Genomic DNA, 17,602 nt, shown 5'->3' on the forward strand with positions numbered 1-17,602 from the left:
AATTAACGTCCTGCCTCGTGCTGCAAGAGTTGAGGCAGGCCTATGAAACCAGCCTCAGTTTTAAGTCTTTGTTCTCAAAGATCTCTTTTCCTCCCTGGTCTCTGTGTCACGTGTGAGTACCAGTATCAGTCAGGCCTGGCATTGGACAGCTGCCCTGCAGGAAAAGCCCCCTACTCCTAGCCATTGTTAATGGGAAGTGGGCTCCACTTGTGCCGAGAGCTGGCCATGCAGGCACACCCAGTGTCGGGGGGGGCCCAGGCCTCTGGTCTGCCTGCTAGTCTAGTGCACATCTGGCCCTCGTGCTGGCCACACACCCAGGGACAAAAGTCCATGAAGAAAGGTCCTCCAGGGTGGCCACTCAGGCTGGTGGGGCTGTTCTTGCTGTGTTCAGGAAACAGCAGATGCTGGTGTGGCTGGAGTGGACTGAGCAGAGACCACGGGGAAAGAGCAGGCTGCGAGTTTCACAGAGCTGTGGGCAGTTGTGTGAATGTTGGCTTTTGCAGTAAGTGAGGGGTCATTGAGAGGAAAAGTGACCTGATCTCACCTGTGTGTAGTGGACCCACTTGGCCGTTGGGTGGGGCAGAGCAGGAAGATCCTTGAGGAAGCTATTGCAGCAGCTCAGGGGAGGTGGTTGTTGCTTAGCCCAGGGTGCTGAGAAGTGTAAGAGTCTAGCTGGTTTTTGAAGGTAGATGAGCTGATGAAGCTGGTGAGAAGGAATGGAGGCAGGGATGCCTTCAGTATATTTGGCCTAAGAAACGGGATGGAGCCCCCATTTCTTGAGTCAGGGAAGGCTGGGATGGCACATGCCGGGTGAGGGAGGCCAGGAAGGGCTGTGTTGGCTTCGAGGTGCCAGAGGTCCATGAAGGGGCGCTCACCATAGTGCTGACTTTTGGTGCAGTTCCTTGTTGTCAGTAACTGGTTCTTTCCGAGTTAATGATCAATTTGAGAACCTAATGCCAGAGGATTCTTTTTAAGAAGCAGGCATCTCTTACCTAGACCTTACATATGAGTGGGTTCTCTGTGGGAGGGAGCCCAGGGAGGGTATGCACTTGAGCCAGCTCTTCTGAGGTTTCTTCTCAGGCTGGCCTGGGCCTTCCTTTGTGGGTCTCATGGCTCTGCCCTTCTTCTCAGGGGTGCCACTGGGGAGGCCTGGCATGAGATCATGCCGTCTTGTCTCAGCAACCGGGCCTGTGATGAGCACGCCAATGCCAGTGAGTGTGGGAGCGACTTTGCCTACTTCTACTTCGTCTCCTTCATCTTCCTTTGCTTCTTTCTGGTAAGTCCTGGTCACTGTGCCCATGTGTCCACCTGTCTCAATCCATCCCAGGCCCCCCTACATCTCTCACTGATCCCTGATACTGATTCATGTCACATTACAAGCGGATTCTGTGTTGATGGTCCTGTTTCCCCAGAGACGATGACCTCTAAAAGGACCCACTCTGTCATGAGCCCCTGTGGGCCTTGCCTTTCCTTCTCAGAAAGGGTTTTAAGTTTCCACGGGACAACTGTCCTTTAGTCTTTAGCCTCTGCCATGGTGATGAGTTACAAAGAAGCAGCACTCCAGCTGGTATGCCTGGGGCAGATGAGCCTCAGGAAACTGGTTGTTGGGGCGGTAAGTGGACTAGGTCCAAGTCAGCAGACACCTCTGGGAAACTTTGAGCAGGGGCAGGGCACAATCTGGTTGATACTTTAAAACCTTGCTCTGGCCTCTGGTCAGGAGAGGCTGAAGAGTGGTCAGGAGATGGTTGGAGCTGACAGTGCCTAGAGAAGGGTGGGGATGAAGGGGGTTGAGCTGCACTTTAAAGACAGAGCCAACATGACTGATGAGTAAGCACAGGCATGAGAGAAAAAGAGAAAGAAAGCCGCACCTGCCGTTTGCTGGGGTGCTGGAGAAACAGGCCCGCGATCACGCCAGTGAGAATGTGACGAGGTGCAGCAGCTGTGGAAGACAGTCTGGTAGCTCCTCAGTAAACTGAAACTAGAATGGCAGTATAATCCAGCAACTCCACTTCTGGGCATATGCCAGAATTGAAGACAGGGACTTGAATAAATATTTGTACACATATGTTCATAGCAGCATTATTCACAATGGCCAGGAGGTAAAAGCAACCAAAGTGCCCACCAACAAGTGATTGGTACACAAAATGTGACATGAACATACAAGGGACTATCATTCGGCCTTAACAAGAGAGGCAGTTCTGGCCCATGCTTCAATATGAATGAATCGTGAAGTCACTATGCCAAGTGAAATAAACCAGTGACAAAAGGAAAAATATGTATGGTTTCACCTATCTGAGGCCCTCGAGTGAAGTTCACAGAGACAGAGTAGGATGTAGGATGGCGGGTGCCAGGGACTGGGGGAGGGGTGGGAGTTAGGGTTTAATGGGGTCAGGTTTCAGTTGGGGAAGATGGAAGAATTCTGGAGATGGACGGTGGGGATGATTGCACAGCAGTGTCCGTGTGCTTGATGCCGCTGCACTGTGCACCTAAAAATGGTTAAATTGGTAAGCTTTTTGCTATGTATGTTTTACCACAATTTAGAAAATGGTATTAGAAAAGAATTAACATCAATCCTATCCAAACTGTTTTTATTTTTTTAGAGGGGAGAGGGAGAGAGAGAATCTCAGGCAGACTCCATGCTGATTGCGGAGCCTGACGTGGGACTCCATCTCACGACCCTGAGATCAGTACCTGAGCTGAAATAAAGACTCGAACGCTCAACTGACTGAGCCAACCAAGTGCCCCCTATTCAGATTCTTTCAGAAAGTAGAAGAGCAAACACCTCCTGACACATCCTGTGATGCTGCCATTGTCCTAATACCAAAGGCAGGCAGAGATGCCACAAAAAAAGACAACTACAACCAATGTCCCTGATAAATATATAGTAAGAATCCTGAACAAGATACTAACAGACTAGTTCCAACAACACATTAAAAGGATTATACACCATGATCAAATGGGATTTATCCCAGGTATGGACGGATGCATTTTCAACATACAAAGATTAACCAATGTGATGAGGAAAAAACCCACATGATTATCTCATTGGTGCAGAAAAGCATTTGACAAAATTCAACACCCTTTCATGACATAAACACTTAGCAAACTCGGAGTAGAAGGGAACGTCCTTAACATGATGAAGGACATTTATGAAAAACCTACAGTTAACATTATACTCAGTGGTGAAAGACTACAAACTTTTCCCCCAAACAGCAGGAATTAGACAAGGATGCCCACTTTTTTTAAATTATGTTAATCACCATACATTACATCATTAGTTTTTGATGTAGTGTTCCATGATTCACTGTTTGCATATAACACCCAGTGCTCCACGCAGAACGTGCCCTCTTTAATACCCATCACCAAGGATGCCCACTTTTTATCACTTCTCAACATCGTGCTGGAAGTCCTAGTTAGAGCAGTTAGGCAAGAAAAAGAATTAAAAAGCATCCAAATTGGAAAGGAAGAAGTAAAGATATCTCTATTTGCAGATGATACTATTCTATATGTAGAACATGCTGAAGAACACACACACACACACACGCTACTAATACTAATGAATGAGTTAATCAAAGTGTCAGGGTACAAAATCAACACACAGTAAACAACCAGAAAAGGAAATTAAGGCAATAATTCTATTTCCAGTAGCACCCAAAACGATAAAATACCTAGGAATAAATAAATACCCATGGAGATGAAAACCTGTACAGTGAAAACTGCAAAATATCGCTAAAATGAGCTAAGACCTAATTAAATGGAAAGACATGCATGTCCATGGATCAGAAGACTTAATATTGGTAAGGTGGTAATGTCCCCACAAAGTGAGCTCTAGATTCAGTGTGATCCCTGTCAGAGCTCCAGTGGCCTTTCTACAGGAATGGAAAAGCTGATCCTCAAATTCATATGGAATGGCAAGGAGCCCGAAATAACAAAAAATCTTGAAATTAAAGACCAAGTGAGAGAACTCACATTTCCCTATTTCAAAACTTACTATAAAGGTACCATGAGTAAAAACAATGTGGCAGAAGAGATACTTTTCCAAAGACATACGGGTAACCAACAGGTACATGTAAAGGTGCTCAGCATCACTGATCATCAGGGAAATGCAAATCAAAATCCTGAGAGCCAAGATATGGAAACAACCTAAGTGTTCATCAACAGATGAATTAGATAAGGAAGATTTGGCGTGTGTGTACACACGCACACACGCCCACATTTTTCAGCAATGGGAAAGAAGGAAATCCTTCTGTCATTTGTGACAACACGGATGGATCTTGAGGGCATTATGCTAGGTGAAAAAGGCCAGACAGGGGAAGACGCGTACTACATGTATAACTTATATGTGGAATTTTTTTTAGAGGTCAAACCGTAGGAACAGAGAGTAAAAGAGTTGTTGCCAGGGACTAGAGAGTTGGGGAAATAGGGAGAAGTTGGTAAAAGGGTACACACTTTCAGCTATAATATGAATAACGTCTGAGGATGTAAAGTAAAACATGGTGACTATAGTTGATAATACTGTATTGTATAATTGAATTTTTCTGAGAGTAGAACGTAAGTGTTCTACCAAAAAAAATAGGTGATGGATGTGTTAATTAGATGGTAGGAATGATTTCACAATGTTTATGTATGTATATATACCACAATATGCACTTTAAGTCTCTTATAATTATGTCAGTTATATATATCTTAATAAGGATGATACCGGGGCAGTATGGTATTGGCATAAGGATAGACCAGTGGAGTGGGATGGAGATTCCAGAAATAAATCCAAATATCTGTGGACAATTTATTTTTGAGAAGGATGCCAAAGCTGTTCAGTATGGAAAGAATAGTTTCTTTAAGACATGGTGAAGAGACAACTGGATGTCCACATGCAAAAAAATAAAGATGGACCCCTACCTCAGCCCATATACAAAAATGAACCCAGAATTGATGAAAGAGCTAACACTACAAAACTCTTAGAAGAAAGCATAGGGGGCAGAACTTCATGATCTCGGATTTGTCCGAGGATTCTTAGATTCAACACCAAAATCACAAGCAACAAAAGAAAAAAATAAATTAGACTACTCAAAATTAAACACTTGTGTGTGTCAAAGGGGATTATAAAAGATGTGAAAATACAATTTAAGGAATGGGAGAAAATACTAATCCACATATTTTATAAGGGGATAATATCCAAAATACATAAAGAACTCTTAGAACGGTACTACAAAAGACAACCATATAAAAAATGGGCAAAAAATCAGAATACACATTTTAGCCAAGAAGATATACAAAGTGGCCAACAAGCACATGAAGACATTCATCACCTTTGGGCATTGAGGAAACTCAAAACCACACACTCCCTTCACACTCACTAGGATGGCTATAATGATAATTTTTTTTTCGGGGGTGGATGCATACTAACACAACTTGGTAGTTTTTATTGTCTAGGACAATGGTCACAGACCACAAAGACTCGGGAAGACCCAATGCTTGGGCCCAACAAGAGACAATACTCTCCCTCGCAGTTCAGAGTCCTCTGGGCTGTAAGGGGACAGGCTTTTCTTACGTGGCTCTGGTAGAAGGTCCATGACTGTACTCAGTACAGGAAGAGCCACAGCTGAGCCTACTTATGTGGGGGTGGGTGGATAAGGTGGCCATCCTCATTTCCATTACTCGGGTGCAACCCTGAAGACCCGGATGTGGATGGCCGAGTTGTTGCGGATGCGGGTCAGCGGCTCTCGTGTATCAGTCTCTGGTTCCAGCTCATCGACAAGCTCCACGGTGGAGGTATTGGCAGCCACCTGCAAGGACCCGAAGCTGCCTGCCTGAAGCTGTAGGGCAATGCTGATGGCACGGTTGATGGCCAGGCCCAAGCCATGAATGCAGATCTCACTGCATGAATTCTGACCCCGAGCCCCTCCATCCAGAAGCTTTTGGCAGCGGGCCAACTGGGCCTTAAAGTCAGTCTTCATGTTGACATAAATGTCATTGGGCCTCCGGGGCAGGCGGTGGGGGAGCCGCTTCCGAAGGGTATACTCCACCGGGTCCAGCTCAGCCTCGACGGCCCCGCGGGGCTCTCGGTTTTCTGCCATGCTGTGTGCCACTCTCCAGTCCACAGTCCCCTTCCTGAGCACGCGGCCCGCTCCGGGCCAAGCCACTCAAGCGCTGCGCCCACCCACTCGGACTGAGCGCGCGGCGCCGGACACGCAGGACCGTGGAAGAGAAGAAAAGCCGCGCGCGGGAGGATCGCGAGTCTGTGGCCGCCCTTACGGCTCAGGGATCCTGAAAGATAATAATTTTTTTAATGGAAAATAACCAGCATTGGCAAGGACATGGAGAAATAGTAACTCTTGCACATTGTGATAGGAATGTAAAATGTAGCAACTTTTGTGGAAAACAGTTCAGCCCAAAGGTGGAAACAACCCAAATATCCATCAATGGATGAATAGATAAACAAACTTGTATATACCTACCATGGAATATTATTCAGCCTTAAAAAGCAATGAAGTTCTGACCCAAATGAATGGCTGAGCCTCAAGAAATCACGCTAAGTGAAAGAAGTCAGGCACAAAAGGCTGTATATGGTCCTGTATTGTAGGATTCCTTTTATATGAAATATCCCAAATAGACAAGCCGGTAGATGCAGAACAGAGATTGCTAGGGAACGGGAGAAAGGGGAAATAAGTGAGTGACTGATTACAGTAGGAGGCATTTTCTGGGGTGATGAAGAATTTTTGAGGGCACCTGAGTGGCTCACTTGTCAAGCGTCTGCCTTCGGCTCAGGTCACGATCCCAGGGTCCTGGGATCGAGTCCCGCATCGGGCTTCCTGCTCCGCGGGAAGCCTGCTTCTCCCTCTCCCACTCCCCCTGCTTGTGTTCCGTCTCTCGCTGTGTCTCTCTCTGTCAAATAAATAAATAAAATCTTTAAAAAAAAAAAGAATTTTTGAAACTAGAGAGGTGGTTGCATAATATTGTGAATACACTGAAGCCACCGAGTTGTACTCTTCAAAATGATTAAATGTATGTTATGTGAATTTCAACTCAATTAAACAAAAAAGAAGCTGAGCTTTTGGCCTCTGGAGTCCAAACTACTAACTCCAAAGTCACTGTTTCCCTGAAGGCTGGCTAGGTGGGGAAGAGGGTGGTGATGGGAGGTGGGGCGGGAGGGGTGCCAACATGAATTAGGGTAGGGCAGCAGAAGCAGGGAGTGGGAGGGACCTGGGTTAGTTTGCGGGACCCAGAACCCCGGGGTAGGAGGCTGGCTGCTGCGGGGGCTGGTGGTGGTGGTGGTGGTGGTGGTGCAGGGGAGGCCCAGAGGCTGGGGGGAGCAGGGCTGGACGGGCTCTGGCTGAGTCAGAGTGGCCTCCGCTGCCACAATGGTTTCGCACAGACTTTGGCTGGAGGGTAAGGGCTAGGGTAGAGGGCGGGCTGAGGTCTCTCTACGTCACCCCTTCTCCTTCCTGTCCTGCAGATGTTGAGCCCCTTTGTGGCCGTGATCATGGACAATTTTGAGTACCTTACATGGGACTCTTCCATCCTAGGGCCTCACCACCTGGATGAGTTCATCCGGGTCTGGGCTGAGTACGACCCGGCCGCGTGGTGAGTGGCCCCCGTGTTCCGTGGTCCTCAGGGTAGTCCGTGCCACGGATCTCGGGACAGGGCTGGGTGGCTTCAGACCTGTGTCATGTGGCACAGGTTTTGTCAAACCCCCTCAGGTTTTGGCGGGGTCCGCAGAGGGTGGTGCCAGGTCCCCTTCTAGGTGGCACGCTCCTTCTCATGCCCACAGTGCTCTTACACAGCTCCCTGGGCTGAGAAATGCTCTGTGAGACCCTTAGTCCAGGCTTAGGAGGTTCCAAGGGGTCTGTGAGGCTCAAGTCTCTTGCCAAATGGGAGTGTACTATCTCCTCACAGGTCTGTCACATGAGGGGTGTGGAGGGCTCAAGGGAGAGGGTGTGGACACAGCAGGAGGGCCTTCCCTTGGGGCCTCACCATTTTCATGAAGCTTGGAGGCCTTCATGGCAGAAATGACATTCTTCCTGCCGATGGGCTCAGGCCTCTCCCTCTCTGCCATCTCTTGGGAACAGGAGCCAACATGCACCTCTGTGTCCCCAGCCCAGGCTGCAAATAGCGGGCACTTGGTGAACTTCCACTGAAATTAAAGGAGCTACCAGGAAGGGTCTAGTATGTTGAAGACCCTTTGGTCATGGTGGGAAAGGGTTACTGTGTTGCATTAAGTGAGGGGTAGTTTGTTTCCAGACAGAGCAAGTATGTCATGAGGGGACTGGCTTGGGTTAGAAGGGTGTTCCGTGATCCATGGGAGAGTCCTGCACACCCAGGACACATACTCTTATCCTCGGGGCTAGCAAAGCAGCATGGACTCACCATCTGCCCATTTGTCTGTTCCTTCATCACTCGCTTCTTCACTTGCTTATTCATTCATTCACTCTCTCAGGCGGATACTTGAGTACTTATTCAGGGCATGCTCTCTGCAAGGCCAACACAGGACATGGAGGGGCCAAGAGACCTGGCTGCGAGGAAGACCTCGCTCATGGTGAGCGCTCAGCAGACATGAATGTGAATGAACAGTGCATCAGTAAATGGATGGGCATCCGTCCCTTCCCATGCTCGAAGGGAATGAGAAGACTGTGAAGATGGGGTGTAGCCACTTCCCACCTCCTCTCTCCGAGGCTCCCAGCCTGCCCGTGTCCCCCTCTCACAGCTCTGTGTTTGGTCACCCCTTGCGTGGTAGAGGCCTGGAGGAGATGGTCAGTGTCGTCGTGGTGAGGACCCTACTGCCCACAGTTTTTCCCTAAATTGGAGCTCAGCAAGGGGATTGCTCCAGAGCTCTCTGACCCTCAAGCCCCTGGGAGCTTGGCTGGGCTCCCCCACCCTCCTCTCATCCAGCCTTCCCGGAGCCCCTACCCCATCATGTGAGGATCCAGAAGATGCTGTATGAGACCCTTCCCAGGCTGGGCAAGTCCTGAAACCACTGGTAGCACCAGCAACCCTAGGGCATTTCCATTCCTGTAGTGTCTCTGGGTGTTTTCCATTGTAGTGAAAACTGAATAATTTTCACGCAGTGCAGAACAAGCATGGATTTATTTATGTTTCATGGTGTAGGTGACCGTTTTTGTGGCCTCGGAGAGTCCTGTCATTTTGCTGATGCGTCAGCACATCGGCCCTGCAGTGCCCAGTGTCATTCTGGGTCAGGGGTAGGTGTGGGTTCTCTGGTCAGGAGGGCCCAGTCAGGTCAGAGAGCAGGAGAGACTCCAAGTGAGGCAGGCTTGAGGCTCATTCTAGGAGGGTCATCTGCACTGTGGTCTCAAGAGATGCTGCTGTTTCTGGGCACATTGTTTCCCGTATATGTGCTGCCAAAGGGAGGACCGGGCACGTTGTTTCTAAAGGGTGTGTTGCAGGGAAGCAGAGATGCTGTATGGGCAGTATGTTCATATGTGCACGACAAAGGCAAGTCAGTGCAGGCCTGTGAGAGGGGAGGACTTCCCCCTAATCTTTATGAACTGTAGACCCAGGGCTACCCCTAGTCCAGCCACAGGTGGAGCAGAATTTGGACATACAGGGAATGGACTTGGGCCAGACTGTGGTTTTGTGATGGTGCACAGGGGGCTCAGACTGTTTCCCAAATCCAGAGTTCTGAAAATGGGGCCTCTGGAAGGCAGGGGCCATTGGGAGTGGGGTAAAGAAAGTGCTGTGGAAGAGTAGACAGCAAATATAAGCGTCACCCCAGAGGTGGCATCTGTGAAATAGCACACAAGACCATGGTCCAAAAGTAGCATAAATGTGACCCGCAACTAACACTCAGACTTGCTGCTCCCAAGTGGGCTGGGCTGAAAACATAGCCTGCCTCCAGATGGCAGGGGATAGGGGAAGGCCCAGCAGAGGCAGCTGAGGAGACTGAGTCCTGGGCACAGGACCGAGGGTGCTTTGAGCCCTTCCTAACCTCCGTGGCAGATGTAGGGATGTGGTCCGCTTTATATCCCGGGTGGCCACTCTGCTGTCTCCTCGTTCTTGGAGAGACTTAAAGAACAACAAAACTTTGTGAAATTTCCCAAGCTTTCATATGTGTGTATGGCTCTGTGGGTGTGTGCACAAGTGTACACACGTGTGCGTGTTGCATATGTGCACGGGTGTGTTTGTGTGCACATGTGGCATGCGTACATGCACGTGTGCAGCAGACATACATGTGTGCATGTGCGCACACGCACATGGTTTGTGTGTACACGTACGAGTGTGCACACGTGATTGTGCAAATGTGTGAGTGCGGTGCATGTGTGCACGCGTGTGTGCATGGGTGTACATGCACATGGTTTGTGTGTACGCGTATGAGCGTGCACGCATACGAGCGTGCACGCGTGTGTGCAAATGTGAGTGCAGTGCATATGTGCACGTGTGTGTGCTTGTGTGCACGTGTGTGAACATGCAGCAGACATACATGTGTACACGTGCGCACACGCACATGGTTTGTATATATGCGTATGCGCGTGCACACGTGATTATGTGCAGATATGTGCAGTGCATGTGTGCACGTGTGTGTGAATGCACGTGTGCATGGGTATACACGGGCGTGCATGCTTGTGTGTGCACATGTTTGTGAGCGCAGGTGTGCATGGGTATGCATGTGCACATGTGCGTGCACACATGCCTGCTGTGGGGAGATGAAGAAGGCGTGGGGTTGTTGCTTTATGGTGCCGCCTTCTCCCATCTTCCCCGTTGCCTCACTTGGTGAAGGGTAGAGAGTCGAGAGGAGAATCACAATCACACCTGTAAGCGATCTGTCTACTCATCTTTGTGTTCATCCATCTGCGCAGTCAACATTCCTGAGCATCCGCCGTGTGCTGGGGACCAGGGGTGTGTAGGTGAAGCAAGCACGTGCTCTCGGGATGCTGAGTCCAACGGGACTGTGGGAGAACAGAGGAGCCATAGTGTGAGCCCGGGGTGTTCGAGGAGGGAGAAACCCCATCTGGCCGGTGAGTCAGAGGAGGTGGCATTTGAGCCAAACTGAAGAGGGCAGGATGGATTGAGCTCTAGAGAAGAGGTTGGGGCCGGGGCTGAAGGGAAGGGGCTGTGATTGTGTCTGATGGAGAAGAGAACGCATTGCAAAGGGGCTGGAAGGGCGGCTGGGACAGGTTGAGAAGGTCTTGAAATTTGGGATAAACAAGGAGCTTTGACTTTGCTTTACAGACAGCGAGGACAGTTTTTTGCATTGCAGTGACAGTATGGTGCCCCCACTTTCCATCTGGTGCCGTGTGAGGGATTCGATGGTGGAAGAGAGGAGATGAGCCAGAGAACAGGCTGTGAATTGGGTTGGGTGATTATTGGGGCTGGGGGCTTCACCATGCTTCCAGACCCTTCGTCATGATCCTTTAGGTCCAGTGAGGTAGCAGGCACCTTGGGTGAGGCCAAAGTGGGGCTTCCTCTTTCTTCCCTCTTTTGCAGAAATGACTTGGAGCTGACTGGACAGAAAAGAGAAACGTCGGTGTTGGCCAGGGTGCCCACCCTGGGACTAGGGGGTCCTTAGCCGGGCCAGCAGACTCCAGGAGATGCAGGAGGTAGAGACGGTCAGGAGAGCCAGGAGTGGGGTCTCCAGAACTCAGGGAGCGAGAGCAGGGGCTGCCAGAGAGGGTGGGCGAACAAGACCCCGGGGGGAGGCGGACCAGTGGTTGCAGTGTGTGCACAGTGGGGGCTTGCGACAGGGGCCAGCACTGGTTCTGTATGGTGTGCCTCCTGCCCACGTCAGGCTCTGGAAATGGTCTTGGGATTGCCCTGCCTCCTGGGGCTTTCTGAGCCCCAGGATTCCCTGCAGGGAGCTGCCTGTCCAGCCGCCCGGCTCCTCTTCCTGTCGCAGGCTGGGTGGGCGGGCGGGACGGGCTCATCGTGCCTTGGTTGCCATAACCTGTGACATTTCCTTTCCACTTGCCGGGTTCATTGTAAGGATACGTACAGTTTGTTGCGTTGTATTGCGCCACCCGTCGGCTTAGGGAAGAACTGCCCTCGTAGGTTGGCCTACAAGGTTTGCAACTCAGAGCCTCCATGGGACATACCCTTCCCTGCCCGAAATGCAAACACAGCGCACACTCCCTGCCTGGTTTGGGAATGACGACACCTCAGCTCTCTTTCCTCCTGCCCTGCCCCGCCCCGCACTCCAACCTCCTGGACGCTCTGGTGCCCCATCTGATCTCCCGACCCCTCCCGCTGGCTGGGGAGAGGCAGCCTTCTGAGGCGGTGCACACGAAGCTTGCTGGCTGGGCCTGGAGGGCAGGGGTCGGCTGCTGGGTGGGAGCTGGGGGCCAGGCCCTGCCTGTGCCCGAGGAAGCAGCTGTCTTTCCCGGCTTTGCCTCCAGGCTCTGCAGGGTGGGCTAATGGTCAGACAGGCTGGAGGCCAAGGGCCCCAGAGGAGGAGTGCATGGGCACAAGCAGGCCAGGAGGAGCGGCCCCTCCCAGTCTGAAGAGCCTGACAACCGAGGGGCTTCTGGTCCCCAAGGGAGGCGAGGACAGAGGCAGTGGAGGCCCAAAGACGGGCCCTCCTGCTTCACCTCTGGATCGATCCACTCAGCCAAGGCTGGGAACCCTGGGAGGAGGGCCAGGCCCTGGGGCAGCTGTGCCTGCCAGGAAAAAGCTGTCCCCTTTCTCTCCTGGGTGGCCTGAACCCGACCTCGTCTCTAGGACCCCAAGCAGGTCCCATAGGCAGGTGTCCCCAGGGGTGGAGGTGAGGCTGCAGGCCTGGTGGCCTGTCTACCTTGGAAGACAGTCATCGGCCCCCAGACACCTCCCTGGATCCGCAGCCTTGTCCCGTGTGTTGGGGCCAGCCCTGCCCCTGGTGTGGACAGGAGGGTGCAAGAGTGGCTCCAAGCCACACCCCACCCCAGCTGCCCACGACGCCCCTGCCCCCTCCACCCCCCCCCATCTCCCATTTCCTGCCCAGCCCTGACTCCCAGCAGCAGCCCCGCCCTGGGCGGCCTAAGGTGTCTCTGGGCTTGGAGCAGGACTCACCGGTCAAGTTTGTCTCTAGAGCCTCGGGGCTCCCCCAGCTCTAGTTTTCTGGCTTGTTGTAGAGTTTTCTCCACTTCTTTAGCCTCTAGGCTAACTTGGAAGCAAATTGAGCGTGACGGAAAGCTATGTTTCTGCCATGGTTCTCAGGCCGGCCTCATCAGTCACGTAATTCTGTCTGCCGGCTCTCCCGGCATGGTGAAGCAGCTCTTCTGATTTGGCATTATCTGTGGTTTCTAAAAGTGTAAAATCAGAAGTTGACAACCCAAAGCCACCCCGATGCAGCCCTTCCTCATCCCTCCATGTTCATTAGCTCAGATGTCACCCCTGCCCGCTGCCCTGCGTGGGGCTGGAGTGTGGAGGTGAGGCTGGGAGGGGCAAGGAGGGGTCGGGTCAAGCAGAGAAGTCCCTCATTTTACGTATTTTGACTTTTGGCGTGTAATCGGACGCTGGTTAACTGGATCTGTTTTCTTGTCTGCTTCCTCCCCCCACCCCCTCCCGCCGCACCCCTTCCTGTGGACCCCACCCTGCCTCTGCCTCCCTGGGCCGGGTCTCCAGTGGGCGCATCAGTTACAATGACATGTTTGAGATGCTGAAACACATGTCCCCACCCCTGGGGCTGGGGGAGAAATGCCGTGCCCGAGTTGCATACAAGGTAGACCCCGACCCTGCACCCCGAGGCTGGCTGTGCTGGGGCTGGTCTCCCGTCTCCTCTCGGGGCTTGTCCATCTGTCTGTCTGCCGCTCTGCTGTCTCACTGTTTCTTCCTTTTCTCTGCTCCAGCCATGTCCTCTACCTTCCCAGACAGAGGGACACAGATACCATGATGGTGTCTGCACCTGCCCCTTGTGCCCGCAGGTCTGCCCCCTCTGAGAGCCCCTGAGAAGCTCAGGAAGACGGAGCCAGAGCCCTCCACCTGCCTTTTTTCCTTTCCTTCTCTTTCCCAGAAATGAGGGGACAGACCACCTTTCAGACAGAAGCTGTTTTTGTTCCGGGCTCAGGACCGCACTCAGCTTCTCTATCCCATAAGCACCTGATGAGGGTGGAGGTATCCAGCCCTTTGGGTCTGAACCTGGGGTAATAGGGGCCTGCAGGGCCTCTGGCACTTCTGAGGAACCCCCACTCAGCTCCGCACATGCAGAACTTCCCCAGGTCTGGGCTGCTGTCAGCCTGGGGAGGCAGCATCCCCAGGGCTTTGTAAGTTCCACAGCGGGAAGGAGGCGCTGTGGCATTAAGAAGGAAAGGATGCCAGGGAGAGGCATTCTGCTGTCATTCCTGGGGCTTCAGAGACTGCTGCAGGGTAAGGACAGGTAGTCCCACGCCCCCTCCCTCCATCGCTGAGGAGCCCAGGAGGCTGAGTGGCAAGGAGGGGGTAAACTGAAGGACATCTCCAGGCCTCCCTCCTTGGGGGGCGGGCAGGTCACATGGCCCAGCCCCAAGCCTGCTCCCACCTGCCCCATGTGCCCTTTGGTGTGTAGGCACCTCCCATCCCTCCAGCACCACCCCCCACCCGTCGCGCCACACCGAGAGCCCTGCTGCAGCTCCCATTGCTCCCAGAAAACAGAGCCAGCCCGAGTCGTGCGGCTCCACCAGCATGTGTCTGGAGCCTCTCTGCCACCGCCCTCTCTCTGAGCGAGCTTCCCAGCAGAGCTTTCCTCTCTCTGGTTCTGTCCGTGCTGTCTGTCTCTGTGCTCTCAATCTGGGCCTCCCTCTGTCACCTGGCTCAGCACAGCCTTTGGAAGCTAAGTGGCTCCTTCAGGCCATCGGCAGATGCCTCTGCTGTCCTCCTCAGCCCTCCCCTGCCTGGCATGCATGTTGCGCCTGCCTGAGGCCTGCATGCAAGACTGTAGCTTTGTTCCCAAGGAGGAGAGTTCTGTCCACACTGATACCTGGGGCCAGGCTGGGCATGCAGGGCTCTGATGGGCTAGCCTTTAGGGCCCCTCCCCAGCTGTGCTGGCCAGTTCCAAGGTTCTGGTCATGAATAGACCAGGGGAGGCCTCAGGGTGGGTAGGAATGGATGGGCTTGGGGAGCTGGGGAGGGTCCAGGAGATGCTCAGGGTGCTATGACCAGGAGGTCCTAGGCCCAGGGCAGAGATGCCTGTCTGTTTACCCTGGCCTTGTCCTTCTGCCACTTCCAGAGATCCCTGCCCTTCTAGGGCCTGGACAGGCAGAGGAGAGCCTCTGGTGAAGGTGCCCTGGACAGAGCTCTCTTCTTTTGGAAATCACCTGCTTGCTCCCCCTTCAGGCTGGGACCGGACTCCCTGACTTCCCTAGAGAGGAATCCCTCTGCCTCTCCTCCTGCCATTGGTGCTGGTCTACAGGGACCCTGTGCTCTGGAAAGCCGATTTTCCTGGTGTGCATCACAAAGGTGATGTGTGAGGTCCTGGGACCACGATTCGATGTGCCAGGTGGGGCTTTGCCAGCATTCAGGGGGGCAGAGTCTGGGCTCGTGTCTCTAGCCACCCAGTCTCTACTAGGCCGAGGATTGGATCTAGGGCCCAGACACTGGGGGCAGGGCTGGGGGCCGGGCTGGGGGCCGGGCTGGGGGCCCCCCCGAGAGGGGAAGAGAGGCTGCTCTGTCATGGGATGTGGGCTTGGCAGAGGACAGGCACAACCCGGGGAGGGGCCCTGTGCCCACTTCTCTAGCTCTGTCTTATGGTAGACGACAAGAGAGCGGTGAGAGAAGACAGGTGGGTCACGGTGCCCCTAGGGCTCTACCTGGTCAGCTAGGTGACCTCCCAGGCTGAGACCGTGCCAGACACACCAAGGGTACTTTTCTTCCTGGACACCACCTAAGTTCTCAGAGCCTCAGGCTCTGGGCAGCTGCTGGCTATACCCGGAGGTCTGTGGTACAGACACACATCTGTCTCCTGCTCTTCTGTCCTTGAAAAATGAGGAGAGAAAAGGGGCTGTTCACCTGATGCGGAAACAGGGAGCAAAGCAGCAGGGCACTGCTCCCAGTCTGGTCCGAAGTACTTTTACTCCTGTGCAATGGCCCTGAACCTCTCCCTACCAGCCTCCACGCTGGCCCTGTGCAGTACCATCTGTTCTGGGTCCTTCTGACTGGAAGGTGCTGGCTGCCTCTTCCAGGCCCCCTGGCTGGGTGGTGAGAGGCAGAAGCCTTCCTGGGGTGAAGGGATGCCTCACTGGGAGTGGGAGCTCAGAGCTGTGCTCTTGGCTAAGCCGCCCCTTGTCCAGTGCTCCAGGCTGCCGGTGGAGGAGATGACGTTGGGCAGAGCTGTAAGGACAGGGGTCTTCCCTCCTGTCTGTGGGCCATCCCAGGGTGCCTCGCCTCTGTTCTGCAGCCCAGATCCCTCCCTCTTCAGCCCAGGCCCCATGCCCCTTATTCCAGCCTTGGGCAGGGGTCCTTCTGGCTAAGCATGTGCCTGTTCTTTCAGAGGGATCCAGGCTTCTGGCTTGGTGCTATGCTACAGTCTTTACCTGGACTTTATTTTTCAGCAGCTAGGAGAAGGAGGGACTGCTCCAATGGGGGGGGGGGCGCGGTGGTCCAAGGGTGAGTGCGAATGCTGGCAAAACTCCCAGCCACCCAACTTTGCCTGGGCGCCTGCAGAAGCCACCCCCAGGAGGTGAAGCCCAGCCTCTAGGGGCCTCCAGCCCCTTGTAGTCCTGTGGTGGAGGGACCCTGGTAGGCCTGGCCCTGACCTGCTCCCCTTGTCTCTAGCTCCTGGTTCGCATGAACATGCCCATCTCCAATGAGGACATGACCGTCCACTTCACGTCCACGCTGATGGCCCTCATTCGGACTGCACTGGAGATCGAGCTGGCTCCAGGTGAGCAAGGCAGCATCTGGGGAGGGCACCAAGCCAGGACCGGGCGGTCTCACTCCAGAGCCACCCCAGGTGGGTGTGCAGGGAAGGGGGGTGAGGAGGCTTGTCTGGAGGTGACCAAGGACAGCTGCTCATGGCGCCTCTGTTGGGCACTGACCTCATCCCCTGATAACCGCCCTGCCTTTGAGCCTTGTAATGATCCCATTTTCATGTGCGGGAGCTGAGGTGCAGGTTAAATGACCTGTCCAGGTTACCCAGAGCATGGGACGGCAGAGCATAGGTTCACGTGAGGTAGCACCCTTCCAGGGTGCAGCGTCTGTGTGCCTTCTGTCCGCTCCCCGTAGTGACCCCGGGCCCTGTCCGGTCCTCTCCTGAGCTGACTGATAGGACTGCATAGCCTGTGCCAAATCTAGGAGAGAATAAACCTCCAGTGTATCCTTTCCACCGTCACCCTCCTGTGAAAATTAGAAAAATTAGAGCCACCAGAGGGGATCTGCACTGTCTCTGCCCCCACACCACCCTCCTGGCCGCACTCGAGCCCTTGAGCTCAGCCATTTCGTTTGTAGCGGATGAGTCAAGGCCAGTCCCGTACCCTGCCCCCCTTGCCCTCTAGGTCCCGTTCTCATCATCTACCCAAAGATGTCATGCCAGAAATTCTGCACCCTGCTTCTTGCCTGTCAGTTTTTCCTCCCTATTGGATTCTTTGTATCAACTTATAAACAAGCTATGATCTCTCCCGTCTTTAAAAGGTTTTCTTCTCCCACCATTGGCTTCCCTATGTTTATTCTTCCCCTCCTCGCGACCAACTCCTCGAGAGACTGGTCT

General features: G+C 53.1%; 2 protein-coding genes across 2 annotated transcripts in view; one reads left to right on the top strand and one right to left on the bottom strand.

Annotated features, from left to right (window-relative positions):
- Window positions 1-17,602, top strand: part of LOC148164790 (voltage-dependent N-type calcium channel subunit alpha-1B-like) — a 64,095-nt gene that overhangs the window by 34,410 nt on the left and 12,083 nt on the right. Inside the window, 4 exon segments of the mRNA XM_088021934.1 lie at window positions 1,132-1,276; window positions 7,457-7,584; window positions 13,549-13,645; window positions 16,672-16,780. Of these exon segments, the coding sequence (XP_087878060.1) occupies window positions 1,132-1,276; window positions 7,457-7,584; window positions 13,549-13,645; window positions 16,672-16,780 (479 nt within the window).
- LOC148164791 (ribonuclease P protein subunit p20-like) lies at window positions 5,631-6,166 on the bottom strand. The gene has a single exon (XM_088022223.1). The coding sequence runs from the start codon at window positions 6,075-6,077 to the stop codon at window positions 5,655-5,657; it is 423 nt and encodes a 140-aa protein (XP_087878349.1). The 5' UTR covers window positions 6,078-6,166; the 3' UTR covers window positions 5,631-5,654.

This window comes from Eumetopias jubatus, unplaced genomic scaffold (assembly GCF_037043125.1).
Source record: "Eumetopias jubatus isolate StellerSeaLion01/CBP00866 unplaced genomic scaffold, mEumJub1_p1.0 scaffold_3, whole genome shotgun sequence".
In the NCBI taxonomy this organism is placed as follows: Eukaryota; Metazoa; Chordata; class Mammalia; order Carnivora; family Otariidae; genus Eumetopias; species Eumetopias jubatus.

Coding starts and splice junctions, on each gene's coding strand:
- LOC148164791 (XM_088022223.1), bottom strand. CDS start 6,077: ATGGCAGAAAACCGAGAGCCCCGCGGGGCCGTCGAGGCTGAGCTGGAC.